The 24688-nt window shown below is 40.2% G+C and overlaps 1 protein-coding gene across 1 annotated transcript in view; it reads right to left on the bottom strand.

Annotated features, from left to right (window-relative positions):
- PIDD1 (p53-induced death domain protein 1) overlaps positions 1 to 24688 on the bottom strand; it is a 1004177-nt gene that overhangs the window by 354360 nt on the left and 625129 nt on the right. The window contains exon 11 of the mRNA XM_044059769.1: positions 19594 to 19717. Within this exon, the coding sequence (XP_043915704.1) occupies positions 19594 to 19717 (124 nt within the window). The remainder of the gene's footprint in view (positions 1 to 19593; positions 19718 to 24688) is intronic.

The following is a 24688-nucleotide window of genomic DNA, read 5'->3' as shown; positions in this document are numbered from 1 at the left end:
CTCAAAAACAATGTTAAAGTTAGGTCATTAGAGGAGCAGGTACAACTAATAGATAAACAAATAACAATGACAGAACTTAAAGCTGAAGTAAATAAGCTAAAATTAAACAAAGCTCCAGGTATAGATAATATCACCCCAGAAATGTTTAAATTACTATCAAATGAGGCTTTGCTGTTGTTATTGAATGTCAGTTAAAAATGATAAAGACATTCCTCCTTCTTGGAAGTACACATTAATATCACCAATTCTGAAACAAAATAAAGATCCCAGTGAATGTTCATCATACAGACCCATTTCACTTCTTAATATAGATTATAAAATTTTTATGGCAATACATGCTGCTCGAATAAAACAATTACTACCACTTTTGATAGAGGAGGATCAAACAGGTTTTATAAAAGATAGGAACACTTATGACAACATAAAAAGAATTATTTCCTTAACTGATTATATAAATGTCACAAAAAACAAAATGAATGTTATTAGCTTAGACATAAATAGCGCATTTGATTCAGTGAACTGGGATTATCTGTGGTTAGTTTTAGAAGAATATGGCTTCTCAAACAACTTCACTTTGTTAATAAAATCATTATATGAAAAATCACTGGCTTATATAAAACTGGGATCTTGTCTGTCTAAATCTATTAAAATAACTAAGGGCACAAAACAAGGCTGCCCTCTTTCTCCGTTATTGTTTGCTAGTCATTGAACCCTTAGCAAATAATATAATATGGATAAAAATATTGAAGGAATACAACTAGACAACAGCCTAGAGCTTAAAATTCAACTTTTGCTGATGATATTTTAATTACCTTAAAAAATAATAATAGCAGTTTAAAAGCATTATAGGACTCAATTCAAAACTTTCAAAACTTTTCGAGTCTTAAATTTAATGAGAACAAAACAAATGTATTGCTTATAAATACTAATAAAAAAGATCTAAATAAAAAATACTATAAATATATCTCTACCGATAATATAATTAAATACTTGGGAATTATAATAACTAACAACCTAGATATTACAATTGAAACAAATTATAAAGAGACCTTAAATAATATTCAAAATCTAATACAAAGATGGAATAAATTCTTCTTTTCAATGGAAGAAAGGCTTTATATAATTAAAATGATCATATTTCCAAAAATTCTTTATGTCATACAAGCTTGTTCTTTGCCACCAGCTAAATCGCACCTAAAACAATTAAATGATTTAATGGTAAGATTCCTATGATATCCAAAATAACCAAGGATAGCTATGAAGTATCATCTAGATGATTGGGATATAGGTGGCATAGGTTTACCAGACATAGAAATATATTTGCATTCATCCATTATTAAAACAATATCATTATGGCTAAATACAAAATATACATCAAAATGGAAGCTAGTTCATGAGAGAATCTGGTTAAAATCAGGATTTGTAGTAGCAAATAAGTATACAGATTTCATACCAAACAATTTTCTATGGCTGATGAAGGAATATATGATGATACATAAGAATAAAAATATAAGTTCCAAATACATTACTTATACATTAAAAATTTTCCAAAATCTTATTAATAGCAATCTTGATATTAAAGCATGGTCATTTCTTTTATATCCAGTAGCGTACACAAGGTAATATAATAACATTTAATATGGAAGTAGTCAACATGCTTAAAGAAAAGGGATTAATATATTGGCATCAATTGCTAAACTCTGGAAAACCTCTGACAATAGACCAGATTAAACAGAAATTAAATATGGAAGATAGTTCGTGGTTACATGTACAAGAATTAAGACAGTATATATTAAGCAAACAAGAAACAATGCAACCATCAATAAGACAAAATGTTCCTAACCTTATAGAACATATAATATTACTAACGAATCAACACATTACTGGAAAGGGATACTTATCTATTTATAAAACAAACAAAAAAATAAAAATGCATAATAATGACAAAATATGGAATTATTATAGATCAGTTAATGGACATGTGCTAAATGACAGAGATAAAAAACTAATTCTTCTCTCTCCAAAGCAGACATCACTTTCATTACATTGGAGACTTTTTACATGGCAATTCATACACAGATCTTATGTAACCCCTCATAAAATGGAAAGTACAGTTTTGTACCTACCATAAATGTAGATGTTCGAAGATCCACATTGCTGCAGTCCTTACATATGGGTAGTCCGCTGTCCTCGGTCGGCCCGAATACCAAAGTATTAGGCTGACGTCGGTCAAGGCGCTTAAAACTGACATCAGGACATCAGGGTACAAAAGCGCATGACCGACGTCATTTCCTCAGTCTTTTCTTGCCCCAGATGTCAGAAGGCCCTAACAAGAAAGGCCAAAGCCAAAAACCAGCAAAACCTAACCAACCACCCGTGCACTAACCATATTTACACTATGTACAACACAAACCACACCACCACCTTCAACAACAGAGGGAAGGAGGGAGGGTATTGGACTGCAGCAATGTGGATCTTGAACATCTACATTTATGGTAGGTACAAAACTGTACTATGTTCTTCATCTCACATTGCTGCAGTCCTTACATATGGGTAGAATCCCAAAGCAGAGGTAAGGGAGGATGGCAAAACTATAAGGAATTAGGAGCTGCCAACATGCCTTGCAAAATTGCAGTTGCAAATCCAGCCCTAGATTTAGAGTAAAGTGGAAGGTGGTAATGCTTAGAGAAAGTATGCACTGAACTCCAAGTAGCTGCTTCCAAAATATCTTTAGTAGCCACCCCTTAAAAGGCTGTAGAAGTGGCAGTAGCCCTAGTGGAATGAGGCCTAATCCCAGCTGGAATCTCCTTACCATGATGGGAATAACAGAAAGCAATACAAAACCCAATCCACTTAGAAATAGTTTGTTTTGTAACAGGTTTGCCCTGAGAACCCAAAGCAAAAGAAACAAACAACTGCTGAGACTGCCTGAACCCTTTAGTTCTGCTCAAATAATATCGCAACTGTCTGTGTATATCCAAAGTGTGCAAAATCCATTCCCCTTTATTTTGGGGGTTTGCATAAAAAGTAGGCAAATGAAAAGTAAGGTATAAAGGCACACTAGAAACCACTTTAGGCATAAAGGAAGGATTAGTACAAAGACACCCTGTCCTTGTGGAAAATTAAGAAAGGCTCAACTGCCATAAGGGCCTGTAATTCAGAAACCCTTCTCGCAGAGGTAATGGCCAACAAAAAAGCAGTCTTCCAAGATAAATATTTCAACTCTGCCGATGCTGCAGGCTCAAAAGGTTGTAGAGTGAGTTTCTCCAACACAAAATTGAGATCCCAAGCAGGAGTAGGAGCTCTACGTGGGGGTCTTATATTTTTTGCCCCTCTAAGGAATTGCTTAAACAAAGGCAGAGAAAATAATGGTGGGTCACAGTCATAGTGAGCAGAAATTGTTGCAGCATGAACCTTTATAGAGGAGAAGGACAAACCTTTGTCCAATAACTCAGTAAGGTATTGAAGCGCAACACTTAAATTAGGTTTAGAAACATCAAAATCCTTTGCAGTACTCCAAAATAAAAATCTCCTCCATTTATCTGCGTAAACTTTCCTTGTACTAGGCCTTCTGGCCTCCAAAATAACATTCAAAACTTGTTGTGGAAGCTGAGACCCTCCAGGGTTTAAAACAGAATATGCCAGGCTGTCAGATGTAGAGAATGAAGTTTGACATTGAGTAAATGACTGTTCTCCTGAGACAGCAGGTGAGGAATCAAGGCAAAGGCCATGGAGGCTCCTGTACCAGACTTCTCAGTAATGGGTACCAGTGCTGTCGAGGCCAATCTGGAGCTATTAAAATCATGTTTGGCTTGTCCTGTCTGACCTTCAGCAGTACCTTTGGGAGGAGAGGCAGAGGTGGAAAGGCATACACGTGAAGATTGCTCCAATTGAATGAGAGAGCATCCACTTTCCAAGCCGAGGATGAAACCTTTTGTGCAAAACTTTGGCAGCTGGTAATTTAGTGGAGAAGCGAACAGATCTATGTCTGGAGTACGCCATAACACTGTGAATCTCTGAAATACATGAGGAACCAATTTCCACTGTGGGGATCCATAATTTGTCTGCTCAACACATCTGCTAAGGAGTTCTGTGCTCCTGGCAGAAACCTTGCCTGAAGATTTAGCTGTAAACTGAGAGCAGTCTCCCACAAAATCATTGCTTGTCTGCATAGAGGATAAGAATGTTCCCCTTGCTTGTTGATGTACCACATGACAGTTGTGTTGTCTGTTTGAATCAACACCTGCCCTGGAAGAAGTAAATCCTTGAAAGCTATCAATGCAAATTGGACTGCTAACATCTCCTTCAAGTTGATATGTAGATGTTGAAGTCTGGCAGGCCACGTGTCTTGTACCCATTTTCCATTTAGATGAGCTCCCAAGCTTTGTCTGAGGCATCTGTCGTTAAAATCTGACTCGCCTCTGGCCGGGTCACAGAGAGTCCCTTGTTTAGGTGACATTCCTGAGCCCACCACAAAAATTCCTTTTGAATGCAAGGTATTATTTGAATGACAGTGTCCAAATCTTGGCAGTGCTGTGTCCATACATTCTTGAGATACCATTGTAGCTTCCTCATATGCAGTTTGGCATTGGGAAGTACCAGAATACAAGATGCCATGAACCCCAAGGCTTGAAGGACTGCCCTTGCAGTCAGCCTGGACTGATGAGACAACTGATGGAAGTAAAGAGAAAGATTCTTTTGTTTGTCCGGGGTCAAAAAGGCCATCTGGGATGCTGTATTCAGTCTCACACCCAGAAAGCACGTGTCCTGAGAGGGTACTAGACTGGACTTTATTTCGTTCACAGAATACCCCAGGCATCTTAACACTGCCATCGCATACTGTAAATGATGAAGAAGTTCGTCCTTTCCTTGGGCCAGTATCAGGCAATCGTCCAAATAAGGATAGATCTGTATTCCTCTTAGCCTGAAAAGCTACCACTGGAGCCAGAACCTTCGTGAACACTCTGGGCAGTAGATAAGCCAAAGGGCAATGCAGAGAACGGATAATGTGAAGTCCCAGCCCGAAAACGCAGATACTTCCTGCAACTGGGCCTGATAGGAACATGAAGGTAAGCCTCCTTGAGATCCAGGGTCACCATCCAGTGATCTTTGCCCAGCAGAGGTAAAAGCTGTTGTAACGTTAACATTTTGAACTTGGGAATGTCCAGATATGTGTTGAGGATGGATAAATCCAAAATTGGTCTCCACGTGTTTCCTTTCTTTGGTACTAGAAACAGGCGAGAATAAAATCTTAGGCCCACTTCTGGCAGAGGAACCGGTTGTATGGCCCCTATTTGAAGTAGTAGAGAAATTTGTTTGCGAGCCTCTAGTCTTTGCTGAGGAGGAACGTCCGGCATGCCTTTGAAAGGAGGCAAGGTATGGAAATAAAACTTGTAACCCTGGTGAATGATATCCAATACCCATTTGTCTTGGGTAACAAACAACCAATTTTCCTTGAAGAGTGCTAACCTTCCTCCCAAAGGTGCTGCCAGGCAAGAAGGATCTGGCAGCTGAAAAAGTAGGTCATTGGGCCTGTTTACGAAAGGACTGGCCCCTGCCCTCACCCGAAGATTGTGCAGGGGAACTCCCTGTTCTAGGCCTGAAAGAACTCTGAGCTCTGCCCCTACCATGTCTAGATCTACCCCTAGACTGAGAATCATAAGAAGGATACGTCCACCCTTTAGCAGGCCAATTCCTACTAAACTTCGGAGGCTGAACTTGCAAAAAATCTTTAACAGTCTGCATAGACTTAGCCTTGTCTTCCATTTTCTTCAAGACTGACTCCACAGGTGAACCAAACAACACATCAGACTGCAAAGGAGCATCCAAAATCCTTGTCTTAACATGGTCAGATAAATTCTGATCTTTCAACCAGGCGTGCCTGCGAAGAACTGAGCCAGTGGCAGCCACCCTAGACGAGGCCTGCACAGCATCAAAACCACACTGTAATGAATGCTTACCCACCTGTTCAGAGACATGCACCAAATCTTGCAATTCTTTACACTCAATGCCTTCCGCCAGAGCATCCACCTTAGACTTCAATTGAGAAAGAAGAAAGTTTTGATATTTCAACATATGAAACTGGCAATTCAAAGCCCTCATAGCTAAGGTAGAAGATGTATAGACCTTCTTTCCCCATCTATCCAAAGCTCTGGCTTCTTTATCTAGAGGAACCGGATTTTTACAATAGAGGCCTTGACACCCTTAGGTCCCTGACTAATAGTTTCTGGGTCCGCCCTAGGACTCTTATAAAGATATTTGTGAGCCTCAGGCACCCTGTAATACCTATCCGCTTAACAGGAGCAGGCGGCAGAGAATCAGGATTAAGTGAAGCCTCTGCAAACACATCTTCCACAACATCCAGAACAGGGGTATAGCCAAAGGCCTATGCTGGGGTAACAGCAAAACTCCTAAGCCTTTTCCTAGAATCAGAGAAGTCCTGACCTTCCCACTTAAAATGTTCCCTCATAGAATGAAGTGTCTCTGAAAAGAAAAATCCTCTGGAGGAGAAGCAGAAGGAGTGGAATCATCTGCATCAGAATCAGAATATGGAGAGTACTCCTGCAAGTCTTCAGTCAAGACTCTGAAACATCCGAAGCCTGTTCAAAACTTCCCAACTCTGGCTCCACCCTAGGCCTCTTATCAGGAGGGGGCATAGAACCTCTAATCAGAGTAATCAAATCTTCTGCCATTTTAAGCATGTGCTTCTTAGGCACAGACCCTGCTGAACTAGGAGTGACCCCAACAGGAGCTAAAACTGGCCTGCCTCTGGGAGAAGCCTTGGAAACCGAAGGAGAAGGCCTAACCACCCTAGGAAGGAGGGAGTACAGTAACTTGAGAAGCCCCTTCAGCCTGACCTGCCTCCTGAGAGACTACCTCCTGCAAAATCAAAGTCTCCCCCTGAGACTCCAGAGAAGTCTCCGTCGGAACCACCGGTTCCACTGAAGCCTCTAAAGAACCGGCGTCCGGAACGGACAACTCATCTTGCCTGGGTTTAACTGCTTTGTCTTTGCGCTTCTTCACAGAAGCGGGCGCCGGAGAATCCGACGGCATATTATAATTGCACCGCTTCCCAAAGACCAGCCTAGCACAATCTAACCTTCGCTTAATAGTGCGTTTATTGAACCTAGCACAAAAGCGACACCCAACAACGTCGTGCTCAGGCCCCAAACAAGGAATACACCAAGAATGATAATCCCTATGCGGTATCTGTTTCCCACAAGAAATACAGTTATTCACTTTTTCTGACATCCTGTAAAACACTGAGGCAAGAAAAACCAAAATAATCCCCAAAGGGTACTTAGCCAACTTGGATTCGGTCTGAAACTCCGAATTCGAAAAATTTCAGAACGCCGAACGGCACTTGCAACGCTGCTTCTGCATCGGACCATGCGGCAAAAAAGACTGAGGAAATGACGTCGGTCATGCGCTTTTGTACCCTGACGTCCTGATGTCAGTTTTAAGCGCCTTGACCGACGTCAGCCTAATACTTTGGTATTCGGGCCGACCGAGGACAGCGGACTACCCATATGTAAGGACTGCAGCAATGTGAGATGAAGAACATCTTATGTTTAAGAAAAATATTGGCTGCTGGAGATGTGATTTATCAGTAAAAGCAGACTGGCAACATATGTTCTACGAATGTCATTTGATTAAACCATATTGGGATAAAATAAATAATTTTCTGCAAATGGTATTCAACGATAAATTCCAGATTTCCAAATCTATTATTTTGTTTAATGCACCTGTACCCGACTGTGTGCCAAGAACAAAATATGTAATCTTATGGACTCTCCTAGATATTGCAAGGAAGAACATTACATCAAACTGGAAATCCAAAGCTTCTCCAACTTTTAAGCAATTCATGAATATGGTGTCAGCAGTATCGCAATTGGAAATGAACACTATTAAAGGAAGAACTGAAAGAACTACATCATTATACGTAGCATGGCAAAAAGTAACTGAAATACTGGAGAATAATGACTGCAGCAGATTATAATCAGGAAACAACTGCATAGAAAGCCAATTATATGTCAACAATCGACACCCTTGTAAATACTTTATTTTGGTTTTAATTTTTGATATCTGTTTAGAGGTTTTAGCCTACTTTTTTAAATAATTTGTAAATACTTCATTGTCATAAATAACCTGCATTCATGTTTTCTTGTTTTTGGAAATGAATAAAAATATTTAAAAAAAAAATGACCAGGAGTCTTTACAAATTTGGTGTTTCATTGCTATGCATTTTTTCAAGATGGCATCAACCACCTTAGCACAAGCATATGTGGCTAATTTCTCCCGTCAATTATGGGGCGTAGAGGAGGGTTAGCAAGATTCTTATGAATCTTTGGAGTGCCAAAGATAACAGGTGTGATAGGTGCTGATGTTGTTAAATAGTTAAACATATCCAAGTCTATCTGACCACAAATAAATAAATCATTAATGTAACCTCTTATTTTCCTGTATGCTAACATTACATTCATTTAAAGACACCATTTCATAACTGTCCTGTTTCAGCATTTCCTTCATTCTACAGTTATAATCATCATTGGTCATAAATACTAGCCCCCTCACCCTTGTCTGGCTTCAAGACTCTGATGTCGGCAAGCCTCAAAGCATTCAGTTCCAGTACATTTTCATTAGTCATATTCTTTTGCAACCCCCTATGAGCTTAAGAGCCCTTTAATTTATTTCTAAAATCAATTTCACATATTTTTTCGAATAGTGCTAGTGTGGGAAGCAAGGGTGGGTTAAAAGTACTAGGAACCCTGGTTTCATTCACATTATTCATTTCACAACCATGAAATAAAAGCTGTAAACTTAATTTACGAATGCAAAGTTTAAAGTCCATCATTACAGTGCCTATATTTGCTTTCTGTGTTGGTATAAACGTCAATCTCCTTGCTAAAAGTTAAATTAAAACAGGTTCTATAGTCACAGTAGTAAAGTTAAATATATTAAAGTCACTTTGTTGGTTAGTTTGAGTAACAGGATGTCGAGCTGCTTCACTGTGGTTGTTTTCCTCACCAGAAATAACAGTCCCATGCTGATTTTCTTCAAACTATACTTCCCAGTTTGCTACTATCTCCGTTTGTTGTAGCGGTTGTTTTTCTGTGATTTTGCCTTCCTTTTGGTGACTCTTCATTGCATCTCACCGTTGTTGTATGTAGGAACACAAATATTTTGTTCCCCTGAAACTTCATTGATGTTTCTCCCTTGCAAACGCTCACTTCTTCTTAGCTGGCTTGTCCCTTCCTGTTCCTCTGGTTCAATGACATCACCAGTGACATCACTAGTGGGCAGAGCCACCTCAGCCTCCTCATGCATATTAATATTAACAAAGCATTGTGGTTGGTTTACAGGAGCTTTGCTACTCTTGATGGGCAGTCTTGGGTGTGGGAAAGCCAGCCTGTTAGTGTAGTCATCAAGGTCTCTCTGTAGTTTCTTGATTTTTGTAGCTTTATATTTTAAAATCAAGGCATCAATGGACTCAAAAGTTCTATTACATTCAAATTTGTATCTATCAAAGTCAGTGTTGGTTTTAATGCTGTCCTCCAGCATTAACAGTTCATTAAACAGCTCCGCATTTTCTTTTTTATAATTAGATACCATTCATTTTCATTAAGCTAAGCTCCTGTTGGTTAAAAAATGAAACCAGTTCTAAATGAAATTGGGAGTTTGGTATAAACCCCATTGGACAGGGACAATACCTTAACCCTTTTGGTACCTGTTCACGTTTCAGACATTTACACTATTTCTGAATCTTTCTATATTTAAGCAAACCTGTATCAAACTGCTTCAATATAGTCATCATATCAGTGCCACTGACCAGTCATTCCATTGTAGCATTAGGATTATCCTGCTGTAGCCCAAGGGAAAAATCTTGCTCCATTCCCTTAGCTCTATAACTCCAATGAGCCTCGGTGGCAGTTCACCTCCATGCAGGTTATTACTCAGTTCATTTGGCTATTGGTCACAGTTAACTCTATAGGGAAATTCAATGGAGGATGTTTCTCCCATGTGCAAACTAGGGAGTTCAGTAACAGAAATGAACCCACATTAGATAAACTCACGCTGGGTATTGTTTGCACATTCCTTCTTCCATTAGTCTCATTAGCCAACAGCCTGCCATTCAAGTCATCCACCTTCTGTGATAAAGTATGTACAATCCTTGTAAGGTTTGTTATAGATGCAGCAACACTGTTCGCATTTTATGTTTGTGAGAACAAATTAGGGGTATTAAGTTCACCTTCATTAGCCGCGGTGGTGCAGCGGTTAGCATTTTTGCCTCACAGCAAGAGGTTCTCAGGTTCGATTCACAGCTGGAACACCTTCTGTGTGAAGTCTGTATGTCCTCCCCGCATTCGAATGACATTTAAAAGACATGCAGGTAGGTGTGTGCGTGAATGGGCGTGCCTTCTTTGATGGTAGGGTGTCGGGCTTGCACTTCAGCACGGTAAAAATCCACTGCCAATCATTAGCGGACCGAAGTTCCGCTGTGGCGACCCCTAATCAGGAAAAGCTGAAAGACATTAAGTTCTCCTTCATCAGCCATGCCATAACAAATGAACTGACCAGCGAAAAAAACAAAAAATAAAGCACTAATAAAATAAGTAACAAACGGCAACAGCTCCAAAGGCAAACCAAAACTTTAATATGTGACCACTTTCATTCACTCAAATCAAATGAACTTCTTCAGATAAATTCAAACAGTAAAACCCCTCCTTATATAACCGTGAGATCACATGACCATAAAAATGCATTGCATCACAAGTTTAAAACTGGTTATTAAAAAGCATATACATATTTATAAAGCTATTTACATATACTTTAAAATAATTTTTAAATACAAAATAATAAATAAACATATATAAAAAAAATCAAACAGGTGCATCCATACAAACCTATAAGTACATAAGACATTATCTTATAAGAACATTCTATACTGAATTTCATAAATTCATTCAGCGCAATAAACTTTTAAGCTCGAGTAAACACATAACAGAACACTGCTCATAAAGGCCTGGGTAACTGTGCGCATTTAAAGTAGGTTACCACCATAACTCTTGTCTTTCAAGTAAAAGGGTTCTATGCCCACCTCTAGGACTCTCCATCACCTGGTCGATCACTTTAAATTTAAACTGGTTTCCAGGGTTGTCCCTAATGTGGTTGGACAAAGCATTATTTTCTTTGTTTCTACTTATACTATAAATGTGTTCATAGATCCTTTCTTTGACCCTATGGTCAGTTTTGCCGATATAAAATGCCAGACAGAGTTGACATCTTTCCAAATATACCACATTTTTACAGTTGCAGTCATATCTAGTAATGAGTGAAAAATGCCTATTAGCAATTGTATAATCCCTACCTATATCTATGTACCTGCAACAGGTACATGCTTCACATTTAACCATTCCTGGGTACTGATGCACCTTTTTGACTGTTTTTTTATATTTTTATATATTCATTTTGGTTTGCCTTTGGAGCTGTGGCCCTTTGTTAGTTATTTTATCTATACATAGCCCTATCATGCTGGGTACCTCCTCCAGCTCAATCAATTGGCCAGTAAAACAACTTGCTGAAATATTTTTTCTGGGATGGACATAAGCCAAGCGTTGCACAGGACAAACTAATACTGCCTGTTGGAGGGGGGTGGGGTAGTGGTCCCAGATCTTATTAGATGGTGGACTGATTTTGCACAGTTGCAATCTCCGGCTTATGAGACAAGGTGGAAGAATGCTACAGTTTAAAGCAGAGTGCTTTATAACAAAGGATTGGTGGGGTGTGGCCGGAAAAGTCCTCCATTCTATTAAACAATCTAAAGATGGTATTGGAAGATTTTTCTTAAACGCACTGTACCTGCCTTCAGCATGGATGATTTGATCCACACAGGGGAAAGGTAGGAGATGCTGCAAAACAATTTTTGTTTCTAGCGGAAAGTGCAGAAAACTCAGGTTTGTTATTGGGATCTGTTGGTGGAACAGGGGCAGGTTCTTGCATGGCAGCAAGCTACAATGACCTTTAATCTGCTCTCCACAAAAAAACTTCTACATGATTTTTATCTCTCAGCAACCTAAGAGCACAAGATGGGTTTGTGAATCAAATCTGAGAGAGATGGACCTGTTGTCTTTATTGAGGGAAGCAAAAAATATTCCTGGAATAGTAAGGCAGGAGTCTCAACATCCTTTAAGGCTTTGGGCTCCCTCTGACAGCACATCATAGAGAGAGACAAGTTAGTATGGCAGAAAACTTTGAAGGTCCCCAATACAACAGGATATTCAAGGGAAGGCATTAAATCCTATATCATCAACAACTAAACTGTGGAAATTCAGATTCACCAGGAAGTATCTATACAAACTTTTTTATACAGCAGCGAGGCTGCATAAGACCTATCCCAGGAGCAGTACTCAGTGTTGGTGCTTACTGATACAGCAGGTTGTTGACTAACATCATATTTTCTGGGCATGTAGCCAATTAACTGTCTTTAAGGGGGATTTGCAGAACATGGTAAATGAGATGGATCTTTTGCTTTGGGAGCAAGATGCTACACAGTTTTATCTCCTGCAGAATCTTATCTGCTTTTTCTTATATTGATAGCCAAAAAATGTAACTAAGAGGTAGAAGCAACAGTAACAGTCTAAGGTAGTAAACATTGTTAAATTAGCTACAGGGCTGATGACTAGGAAGAGATGACAACACGAGTAAACAACAAGCATAAATTCCTCTGTAAATGGAAGCCGTGGATGCATTTCTTGGAATCTGATTAGCTACTGTTATGCGATTTCAGAGTCAATGTGCAACCTTAATCAACTTTTGTCCAAGACATATTTTGTAAACACTTAATTAAGGATCTATACATGTTATGGAACCTATCTTAGATGGTTTTACATTTTTAGTACTTGTTCTGTGTTTTTTAGTTCAAAGGTTCTTATTTCTATCTTATTATTTTTTGTGCATTGTTTATCTGTGCTTTATAATGTTGGTCAACAAAGCTTCTAATAGTTAAAAAAATAAATAAAAATAAAAATACATTTTGCTATCAAGCAAAGTGTCTCAAGCAATAAAATAATGAAGGCAAGTTAGTCACAAAGTGTACACAAGCATCAAAACACTGTTTTAAGTACATAAAAACAATCCCAGACTTTAAAACCTTACACTTAAGCAGTACATTTTTCTCACAAAAACAGCCCCAGTATTCAATAAGCCCTGTCCTAAAAACAGCAATTTCTGACAAGAAACTTCAGATATTAGTAAAATTGCCACCATTCTTCATAAAATAGGAAATACATCAAAAACATTATTTTTTTTGAGTTTAAGGGTTCCCCTATGGAGATTTATCTGCACAAAATGAAGCCTGTAGCCAGTTGCTGCTTCCTGTGAAGCCTCTCGGATGTTATTATTTGAAGCAGCAAGAGATTTCTGGAGATTTTTAGTCACTATACTGTTCCCTCCAAATTGGGGGCAGCCTATAAATAGGCACAGTGACAGTGTGAAAGAACATGAAAGTTTCTGGAAGATGTCTAGTTGCTGTATCCTTAGCAAGATACAATCCACAGGCTCATTTCTGGCAGTTGGTACAGAGGTTAAGGTTGCAAGCTTTAGTTCCTGTGGTACAGGGTTTGATTTCCTCAGCCCTCATTTGTTTACTGTGTGACCTTGAGCAAGTTATTTAACTAGACACTGTACCGGGTATCCCCTGAAAAGGGTCTGTGTGTCTGGTGGGTACACCTATGGACTGTAATTGTGGCCCAAATAGTACCCAACTATTACCTCAACCAGAATAACCCCCTTTTACTAAACCTCATCTTAAGTGCTGCCATTAAGCTATGGCTATCAAGAACAACAAAATCAAATGAGGTCCATACACGCTACCCATAAATAAACAATGCTATCACTTTATTACTATTTTAAGTTTTGGAAATATCCAAAAAATGTGGCCATTTCTGAAGCCTGGGTAGAGTCTCCCAAACATGACATACCTTGGTCAGAGTACCAGCTCAAGACATATAATCCAAAATTCTGCATCTAAGACATACTTTATAACCATATGTGATGCAACTTTTATTGAAGACTTTCCACTTGCACCTTAAAACCAGCACCAGAGGTCCACAACGTAGTACACTAAGGCACATTTCCCTGATGGAAATGGTGAACTACTAAATAAAATCAAACATGCAGACAACTGTTTTACACATTCCTGAATCCTTACCTGCCAGTATCCCCAACAGTCTGTCAAAGCCCAAAATTAAAGAATCCTACTTGATGGCTTCTGTATAGTTTCTACCACTTACTTGGCAAAAGGGTCAAACTCACTACAGTAACTACAAATACACAATCTTTCAAAAATAATTAAAAATCATTACTAACTGGTCTTACAAACTGCAAATGAGTTACAATAAGTGTTAAGCATACCAAATATTCTTTAGTATGAGCTCAGCATTCTCTTTTGCAATTAAAAGACTTCCACCTAGTAAGGGCAGTGTATAGGGCAAGTAAATTAAACTAAGTAAGGTTTGTTCAAAAGAAGAGTCTTGTTTTCCTGGTTGCATTACTTTGCCGTTAACAATAACCATAAGAAAGCAAGGAAACAGACTGTAATAGCTTTCCTCACATAGATAAACCATTCTAAATATTCTGGTTAACAACTAAGTAACTTCAGTGGCAGAACAAATATGAGTCAATTATTGCTATAGAGAACCAATCAAAAAATACAACTCTTTCTGTCATTGCATAAGCTTGTGCTCTAATTGTTTTCTAAACAAAGCTGTATCAACAACTTAACCAATTGGAAGTAAAAAGAGTTTTAGTCAAAATAAGGGAGATGACAAGAAAAAAAGAGAGATCCTTTTGCGGCATTAGAGATTTCAGAAATTTTATGAAAATTTGTATAAAGCAGATGATTGGGGAAACCAAGAAAAGCCATAAATGGAAATATTTATGGAAGACACAGTCATGCCAGTTAGACAAAGATGAAGCACAACAACTAGCAGCTAAGACAGAAGGAAATTAAATAACTGTGATGTATTCAGTGGAAACTTGGAAATTAGGAAGGAAGAGAATGAAAAAACTTCTGGAAGGCTTTGTTCACTGATACTTGAAAAGGAGTGGAAGCACTGATTTTCAATGTAGACCATATTTATGAACTGTTTCTATTTTTTTTTTATTAACACCTTGGTTACCGGGAAAGTCCGAACTGGAACAAAGCCAATTTCAGCGGAGGCCCTAGGAGAAAACGCTCCAGGTGCATGAAATGTGGAAGGAAACCACAGCACCTGGAGGAAACCCACAAGAATGCAGGGAGGACATGCAGACTCCACACCGAAGGCACTCCAGCCAAGAACTGAACCAGAGAACCTCTTGCTGTGAGGGGAAAACGCTACCGCTGCACCACTGCGCCTTCCAAAAGCTAAGAAAATGTACCTTACCAAAACGGATAGATCTAGATCAGTGTGATTTTGTGGAAAGGAGGCAAACATTTAATAACATTTATAGAAGAATGATTATCCAGAAGGAAGTTGAGTGTAAGAAAACGCATCAACTTTTGATGAGTCTTGATGGCGAGAATGCATTTGGCAGAGTCAGCTGGAATCTTATGAGTAGAGCAGTTTGCATTACCTGACAAAATAATAGGGTTAATAAGGAAGATATGTGAAGGGTAGGGGCAAGAACTAAGATGGAAGGGCTCCTCTTCTAGAGTCATAGACTGTTACTAGGCTAACAACCTGGGGGGAGCTTTCTAACCTGTATCCAAATAGGACACAGAGGGCCAGGGATTTATAAGCTACTTTTATCCATACGAGACATGGATGCCAGGCCTGGTGTAAATTTCCCATTTCCATCCACTTGTCCAGATTGTGCTTAAACTGGGTAACAGACAAACTCAGCTTCACATGGATGGGAAGCCTGTTCCACAGAAGGGGCAGTCTTTGGGACACATATCTGTCTCCCCAGCATGTTCTGCTTAAGTCACAGACAAAATTCAAGTCCCACACGCTTGTATTTCTAGTACACTTTGACTTATGAATATGTAGAAGATTCACATGTGTGGGGTTTGCGGATGCCTTGTAAGCTAGGCATAGATCACCCCCTCAGCAATCTACAGGAGACAGAGTAGAAGGAAAGGGCTTTAAGGTGCTCTGCATAAGGTAGGTTTGTTACGCCCTATTCTTTTAGTAAGGAACCTTGGAGGTCGCTCTAGTTGCTGCATAGGGTCTATATTATAGTATCAAAGTTTTTAAACTTCGAATGCTATGATATCGACCCATTTTTGTCGAAAACTGAAAATAGCGAAGCCACAGAACTTCGAAATCTTACATAGAATAAGATTTTGGTTGTCCGTTCCATGGTTTCGCTATTTACTCTACTGTGGTGGGAAGGTTACGGACCGGGGTAAGGTAAGTATGCGAATGGAGGTTACGGACTGGGTTAAGGTAAGTGTGGGAACGGATCGGGATAAGGTGAGTGTGCGGTAGTTAGGGGCTTTAGGGCTAGGGAGCAGGTAAGGTGAGTGTTCGGTAGTTAGGGACTTTAGGGTTAGGGAGCAGGTAAGGTGAATGTGCGGTAGTTAGGGACTTTAGGGTTAGGGAGAGGGTAAGATGAGTGTGCGGTAGTTAGGGACGTTAGGGTTGGGTTAAGGTGAGTGGATAGGTAGTAGTGTAGGGTTAGAATATTGGTTTTGTTTAGTGTACGTGTGTGGTTTATTTATTTTGGTGTGCTTGTGTTGTGTGTTTGTGTTTCAGAACAGCAAATTTTTTCCCTGGGAAAAAATTTGCTGTTCTGAATGTTCAATATTTTGTGGTTTAGATATTTTAGGTATGATGAAATAACATTTGCTATTTAAATCGTACAATAGGGTAATATAAACACGCTGCATATGCCCGGTCAGGTACATACCAAAGGTAGCACTGCACTCTATGATTGGGCTGAGTACAGTGGGATAATGACCTCTTTGGACCTAGATGCCATGCCCTTACCTACAGGTTGTGCAACATAAAAAGATTTCCTCACCACTGTGGCCACGTGGTAGTCAACTGTCTATGTGTGTTCCCAGATTCCTGACCACTGGGTCAACTCTTAGGGGTGTATTATCTCTGAAAAGCTGAGTGTGAACAGCAGACAAGGCTGTCCTCTTTTCTCCTTTTTATTTGCTGCATACTTACAGTCATTAGCAAAGAAAAAATACAACTGCATACTTAACCATAACAGAAGATATTCAAATAGATTATTGTTGTAGTAGTGATAACACCTTTTCTGATTTTCCACATCGACAGAGTGAGTCTCAGAACCACATCTTCCTTTATGCCAAAGGTTGTTTTTGAATTTACTTTAAGTCAGACCATTCATCTCCCTGTGTTCCATCCTGAGCCCTAAAGCACAGTAGAAAGAATACAGCATACTTTAGGTGTCCACAGACAGTTGAGATTTTACTTGGACGGGACCACATATTTTAGGAAATATAACCAACTTTTTTGTTTCCTTTGATGTAAAAAAGAAAGGGCAGTCTGTATCTAAACAAAACATTTCAAAATGGCTGTCTCAGGTTATCCCATTTTGTTACTCTCACCATGGTATAAGCCCTCTCAAAAAATTAAAGCTCATTCTACTAGAGCTGCGGTTATTTCTGAGCCTTTTTGGAAAGAGATGAACTCAAGATCTATCCTAGAGGCAACTATTTGGTCTTCTATGTACACTTTTTCTAGGCATTATAAGATAGATTCAGTCTCTAGAGATAGAGCAGGATTTGCAAAAGCCATACTACAAGGATGTTTACACTCTGAACCCTCTCCATCCATCCATTCTTCCTAAGTTAGGGCAATCACCCCCATATAGTTACGGCTACTGCAACTCTAATGAAAACATAGTACAGTTGTACAAGTTAACTTACTATGACAGTAGACATTTAAATAGATCACTGTTGCAGTACTTGTACCCTCCCATTTTCTTACCCTTACCTTCTTTTCCCGGGCCAATGTGGGGTACTCTGTTTTATTCTTTGTTCTCCTGACATGACATGGCAATCCTTATTCTTGTTCATAAGGAATGGGGGGACAGCCCTGGGGGTAAATTTGCTATCCATTTGTCTAAGTTAGATTTAAAGATAGTGAAGGATCTGCTTTGCTTTACAGAAAGTGGAAGTGTTTGCTCCAGCAGTAGAGAATCCTTTGGGAGAAATCTGTAATGTCATTGAGTCCTATTTATGCTGCAACTTAAATTTTAGTTCCTTGATCTTGCATGTGTGTTACTAAGTCATGTGCATCAGGTAGGACTGGGTCATTTAGATTTCTTTAAGCTAGATACAGGTTGCCATGCAGGAGTTTTGTGGTAGAAAAAGAAAGGTAAATGTCAAATGATGTAATACATTCTAGTATGGGCCTGATAAGAGATAAGTACAGAGGAATGATGTCCACCTTTGGCTGAGAGCAGATGGTACTGGTAATCATCCCAGGTGAGGTAGAAGGTTCTCCTAACAACAGTGGATATGTAGTAATCAAAGGAGAGTTTGTTATCAATCAAGGTGACTAGGTCTGTATTGACAGTGTAGATTTATAGGGGAAAGGGGTGTTGTTTATGTGGTAGGTGTTTCAGAGTTCCTGTTTCCCCAACTCTAGAATACTACTTTTTTTTAGCATTCAACCTTAAACCACAATTGTGCCTCCATGAGTTTGTCTGGGGTAGGCCCTGTTGAAGGCTCAAGGGTGACTTCAGAGGAGTTGATGATGGCTTCAAGCTTAAAATCATACAGAAACATGGTCAGCCAGAGGCTTTTAATGCCTAATCTGGCATCAGAGAAGTAGATACCAAATAGAAGTGATCCCAAAACACAGCCTTGTGGTATGCCACTGATGACAAGTCTCTTGGAGAACTGTAAGCCATCAATTCTAAAAGAGTGGTGCCTACCAATAAGCCATTTGGGTTACACAGGAATTTATATGGAGTTTGACTGCTTTGTCAATGATACTTAATCAAGGTAAAATGCAATAACCTACTGTGCCACAGACACATACTAATGTCTGCTTTCATTGTGCCTTCTGCACCCAATAATGCTGTAGTTCACTATTTAAAAAAACAAAAACAGTAAGCTGTAATGGAAGGATCAGTGATTAGTGTCAGATCTTGTACTGTTCTAGGTTCTTCAAATGAAAAGAAAAAAGAAACATTTTTTTTGCATAAACAGTGAGTTTGGCAGAAGTATTGTAAAGGATAAGAATAACTACAGTTTGAGTCTAGCAGTTTGGACAATGGATTAAGGCTATGAGCTGTTAAACTGCTTCTGGAAGTCCACAGTTTGATTACCTCAGCTTCTATTCGTCTATTGTATGACTGAGCAAGTCACAAACAGACAGTGTTCTGGTTCAACTGGGAAAGTGGTTAGGATCTTCAATGGTCTTCTTGAGTGCATACCTAGTAAATACCTATGAAAAACTGGGTAGCAGAGAAGATAAAAACAAGATAAAATATAACACTTACAGAAGACTAACAATTATATTCATGCATTTTTGAATGTCAAGTCTCACAGTTGTAAATACTGCATTTCATACTGTGACAAACAATACAGAAGTAGAACAGGCTTAAAAGTCTCATGGTTTAACTCACCTGAATCAATCTCAATTCCCTTTTCAAAGGCTGCAAAAAACTGTTCTCCCTCAAACATTCCAATAAAATCTGAAGGTTCTGGTCCATGATACCGATCATGTAGCTTTTTCAAGACAGATTCTACCTGCATAGTGGGAAAAGACGAGACTGGGTATACACACACCTTACTCACCATCATAATCTGTAAACACTTGTGATATATAGCTGTTTTAAATCTCTTGTCTATAATACAAATTATGAATATAGAGCTCCCTTCTAAATGACTCTGTCAAGAAGTGCAGCTTAAAAAAAGAATTAAAAAAAAAACAAAAGTCACGTACTCACCATAATGACAGATCTTTGCTGTTGTCTGTTCATGTCCTTCCTCAATGAATTGATCTGGGATCTAACCTCAGATCTGACTTAGGCTGCTTTCACTAGATTTCAGGATCCGTAGCTCAGGCCACTCCCCTTACCCAGAATCCAACGCTGTCCACAACATTACCTCAGATCATGCTTGCCTACAGTTCCGTCATATGTAAAACTACAGATGAGGCAGAGAACAATAATAAATGTATACAGAAATTCTGCTCTGGAGCTGAAAAACATGACCAAACAAGGCTAGTTATAGAGTTATACCAGAATTTCAAAATATGGGAAAAACATTTCCAAGAAATGGAAGGTGGAAGGAGGGAGGAGAGTTGAAGAAGGATGGAAACAGACAATGTAGATATATCATTATGGTGAGTGCATAAATTTTGTATCTGATGTTGTCTTTTCTGTTCATTCCTCAACAAATGGGACACAGTTACCAGCTACTTCTGTCACCCATGTGGTATCATGGAAGGATGTTCAGGGGGATGGAAAACCGAAGGCAGTCCTATCTCTGGAGATCAGATCCAATTTGTAGTGAGAAATAAAAGTATGAATCTTAGCAGCAGCCACAGCACAAATGTCATCAACTGAGGTCCTAGAAAAGAAGGTCAAAGAGCCAGAAACTGGCCTTGATAATGTGCTCTGTGTGGTTTTGGAAGAGTTACAGCTTTGTCTTGGTAAACTTGTGAAATGCAAGTAGTAAACCAGATGGCTAAGGTGACCTTAGAAACACATTGCTCCATTCAAGCTTTCGAGAAGGAAACAAACAGCTACTCTGACTTCCTAAAGGATTTGGTTCGGTGAATATAGAAACGTGGCTGTCTATGTATACTCAGCAAGTGCAACATGCATTCTGCTTTATTATTAAAATTTAGGAAGAATAGCAGTAGGTGTATGCTTTAACCGAGGGAAGTTTTTGTAGTTACTATAGATAAGGAAGGAAGTGCTGGTTCACAAAGAAACTTTTTTTTTTTTTTAAAACAAAGATATATGGTGGCTGAGAAGACACAGCCTGAATTGCAGACACTTGTGTCTTACAATTAAATCAGCTTTGGCAGCAGGTTTGAAGGGGCATTGTGTCAAAGCCTGTAGCAAAATAGTGAGGTCCCAAGGGGGAGTGGGATCCTTAGTAGGAGGCCTAAGGTGGAAGTTCAGGAATGCTTTGCACAATTTGAGAGAAGCTAATAGGTGTGATGATCACCTACATGGAAATGAGAAAACACTGCTAACTGCACTTAAACAGTAAAATAACTGTCCCCATTCTGGAAAATGGAAGCGAGAAATTCCAAAAGAGCAGGAACAGATGCTGGAAAAGGACCAATTTTCCTTCGGAAGACCAAACAGAGAACCTTTTCCATTAACTTTTGTTTATTTTCTCGGTAGAAGACTTTTGAGATGAAGTACAGATGTGAGCTACTTGCAAGGAAAGGCTGGCCCGACTAGCCTTCATGGGAAGTGGAGAAACCAGGTGGTTAGTTTTGCGGCCTGAATGACTGGATGAGGCATATCAGAGGGGTGAGAGGGAAGATCTGAACTCTTGTCAAGCACCCATGGGGGGGGGGGTGTACCAATGAGGCCAAAGGAAGTGGAACAACACGAGCCGAGGCCGGAAGGGGGAAATGAGGATGACTGTGGTCTTTCAATGAGATGCTTTCTGTAGGAATTAGGGAATTAAGAGGGATAGGTGGGTAAGTGTATAAGAGACCGGAGGGACAATCATGAACTAAGGTGCCTCTTGGGGTAAAAAAAAAAAAAAAAAAAAACTGCTGCATTTTGAGTTGGTGGAAGAAGCAAAAAGACTGCAACAAGACTGGCCCCAGTGGCACAAGATTCATGATGCCACTGCTGCACTGAGAAACCACTTGTGAGGCAGTAGCAGAGTTCTACTCAATCTTTCCACTAAAACGCTGGACTTCCCCAGTTTGTGCGTTGCTATCAGAAAGTAAGTGGAAGATACCACACCATTGCCAAACTCTCACTTCTTAACATGATGGGTAAGAATGTGACCCTCCTTGTTTGTTGATGCACCAGACTACTCTCATGTTGTTCACTTGGACAGAGATCACCCCAAGAGGGAGAACATACTGAAAGGCCTGCAGAACTAGAAGGACTGCCCTCATCTCTAAGATGTTGAAGTGAAGATCGGCCTCTTTCCCTTGTAATCAACCCCATCCCCACCCCAGGTGGGAAACATCCATGATCACTGTGGCCTTGGGTGGGGAGAAACAAAGGGAAATCCTTGTGCTACTCACTGTGGTGACTGAATCCAACACATTACGGACTCTCTGCAAATTTTTGATAAACAAATAGGAAAGGACATTGGCTGATGTCTGAAAGACCACTGAACTTGAGGTGTCTGAAAGACCACTGAACTTGAGGTGTCTACTACAACACCCTCATATAAAGTCTTGCCATGGGAACCAAGGTAATGGAAGCTGTCATCGATCCCAGCAGTTGTAAGATTAGCTTGGTCAATGAGGAGTGGCGAGAAAAGAACTGTAAAGCCAAATTCTTCAATGTCCTTAATGTGGATAGTCTGCTCTGCAGCAGTCTTGGTATCAGCACTGTTGTATCCAGATGAGGTTCTATAAACTCCAGTGCTTGAACTGGTGTGAACTTGGACTTGTAGTGATTTACTGTAATGCCTAGTATGGAGCAAATGTACAGCTTCTGGCACAGACTAAAAGAGGCCTTGTAGGAGCAGTGAGGAGTCAGTCATCCAGATAAGGGAACACACAACACCCTGCAGACTAATATGAGCTGCAACCACCACCATGCATTTGGTGAACATGTGGTGGGCGGAGGGCTGTGATGAGGTCAAAGGGCAGAGCTCTGAACTGAAAATGACTGGTTCCCAGCCAGAAGTGTAAATCTTCTGGACCCCTGTCCATTCTGATGTGGTAGTATGCATCCTGATGATCTATTGAGCACATCCAAATGTTCTTCCTCAGAAATGGCAGGATAAACTGTACTGTGACCAACCGGAATTTGGAATGCTTGACATATTGGTTCAACTAGCTTAGGTCCAAGATTGGCTTGAGATCCTCATTCTTTTTTGGCACCACAAAAAGAACCTCAAGTAAGTTCCAAATTCTTGCTGGTCTGGAGGGACCTCTTGGATGACTCGCTTTCTTAGCAGCTTTTCTATTTCTAGTGCTGCTGCTCTTCGTTGAGGGAGTGGCACTTTGGGAAGTTTCTTTACTAATGGGGGTGGGGAAATAAAAGGAATGTGATATCCTATGGCTACAACTGTCTGCACCCAGACACCTTTGGTGATGGCTGTCCAGGCTTTTGGGTGAAGAGACAATTGTCTCCTGACTACCTCCAGAGGGCAACAGTCAGGAAATCTTTCAGGAGCACTGGTAAGGCTTCTTGGAGAAAGGTCCTCAGAAGCCTTGGTTCTTCAGGCCTCATCTAACACGAGCGCGATGCCTGCCATTACAGTACCCCTGTCTACCTCAGGGAGATCTCCCTCCAGAAGTATCCTGGGTAAACCCTTGGGACACTTAAAATCATAACTTTTTAACCCCTTTCTGACTTCTACAGAAGGTCCACTGAGAAGTAGAAAACCAGATATCCACTGCAGAAAGAGTTTTCCCATCCTGCTCACTTCTGGAAAGTGTGTCTTTTACCTTCAAGCTGAAAAGAGTCAAGCCATCAAAAGGGATGTTGCTAAAAGATATCTTAAAAGGCTCGACAATATCACATAGACGTATCCGGGTATGCCTCCTAATTGCAAGGTCTGTACTGCAGCTCTAAAAACATACTACATTGCACTGGAGATCACTCACATGGAGGCATTTAACAGGGATGGAAGGGTAGCCAGCTGCAAATTAAAAGTCTTTTTGTCCTCTGCAAACAAGGACCCAGAGAGGGACTTGAAGAGTTCCTTTGTCAAGTCCCTCTGGAATCTAGTCATGCGTGCCAAATAGTTTAGTGACCTGAGGGCAAAGGTTACCGAAGCATATACTCTCTTCCCAAAACTGTTCAAGGTCCTAGACTCCCTGTTAAGCAGACGGACTCTCATTGGGGAGCACTTTCTTGGTAACTGAACCAACAAGCATGGCAGCCTGCCAGGCCCTTGTCCCAGTAAGCACGGTCTTAAGGGGCTATCAGGTATTTATCAGGTTTTCAAGGAATGGGTTCAGTGACTTCCAGTACATTACATGTCCAGTGAGAGATCAGACCCACCACCTCATCAGCTGGGAAAATCACCCAGGAAGTAGCTGATCCAGTTCCAAAAGCCTAGAGAAAAACATATTCTTCTTGAGAGGGGGCTTCAGAAGACCAACCTCCTTTCTGTCTCAGAAGTCCAAGGATCTCCCCACATGAGATGTCCTGAAGTGGTGATCTGGAAGACTCCTTTCCTTCATCAAAATCCATGTCTTCTGTTAATGACTCATGGGGGGAGTCAATGTACTTCCTCTTGCATTTATGCTTCCAAGGAACCTCCTCTGGAGGATGTTCCGAGGAGGACTCAGAACATCGGGGGGGGGGGGTGTCCTGAAAGAGGACTGTCTTGAGGCTCATCTAAACTGGCGAACTGGTTGTCCTGATGGGATAAACTGAGCAAGATCAGGATCCAGAGCACCCTGTTAAGAAACAGGTGGAGCCAAGGGGAAATAGATGTCTGATCTCCAGCCCTGGAGAGTGCTATCTCCACTACCTCGAAAGCAGAAGCCAAGGGGGAACCCAGGGACACCCCAGTAACAGCTGAAGCTGCCTCACTGGGATGATCACT

The sequence above is a fragment of the Protopterus annectens genome, chromosome 17.part0, assembly GCF_019279795.1.
Source record: "Protopterus annectens isolate FY-2018-M chromosome 17.part0, PAN1.0, whole genome shotgun sequence".
Lineage (NCBI taxonomy): Eukaryota > Metazoa > Chordata > Ceratodontiformes > Protopteridae > Protopterus > Protopterus annectens.
The sequence above is the reverse complement of the archived record's forward strand: the minus strand, read 5'-3'. Positions and strand labels throughout refer to the sequence as shown.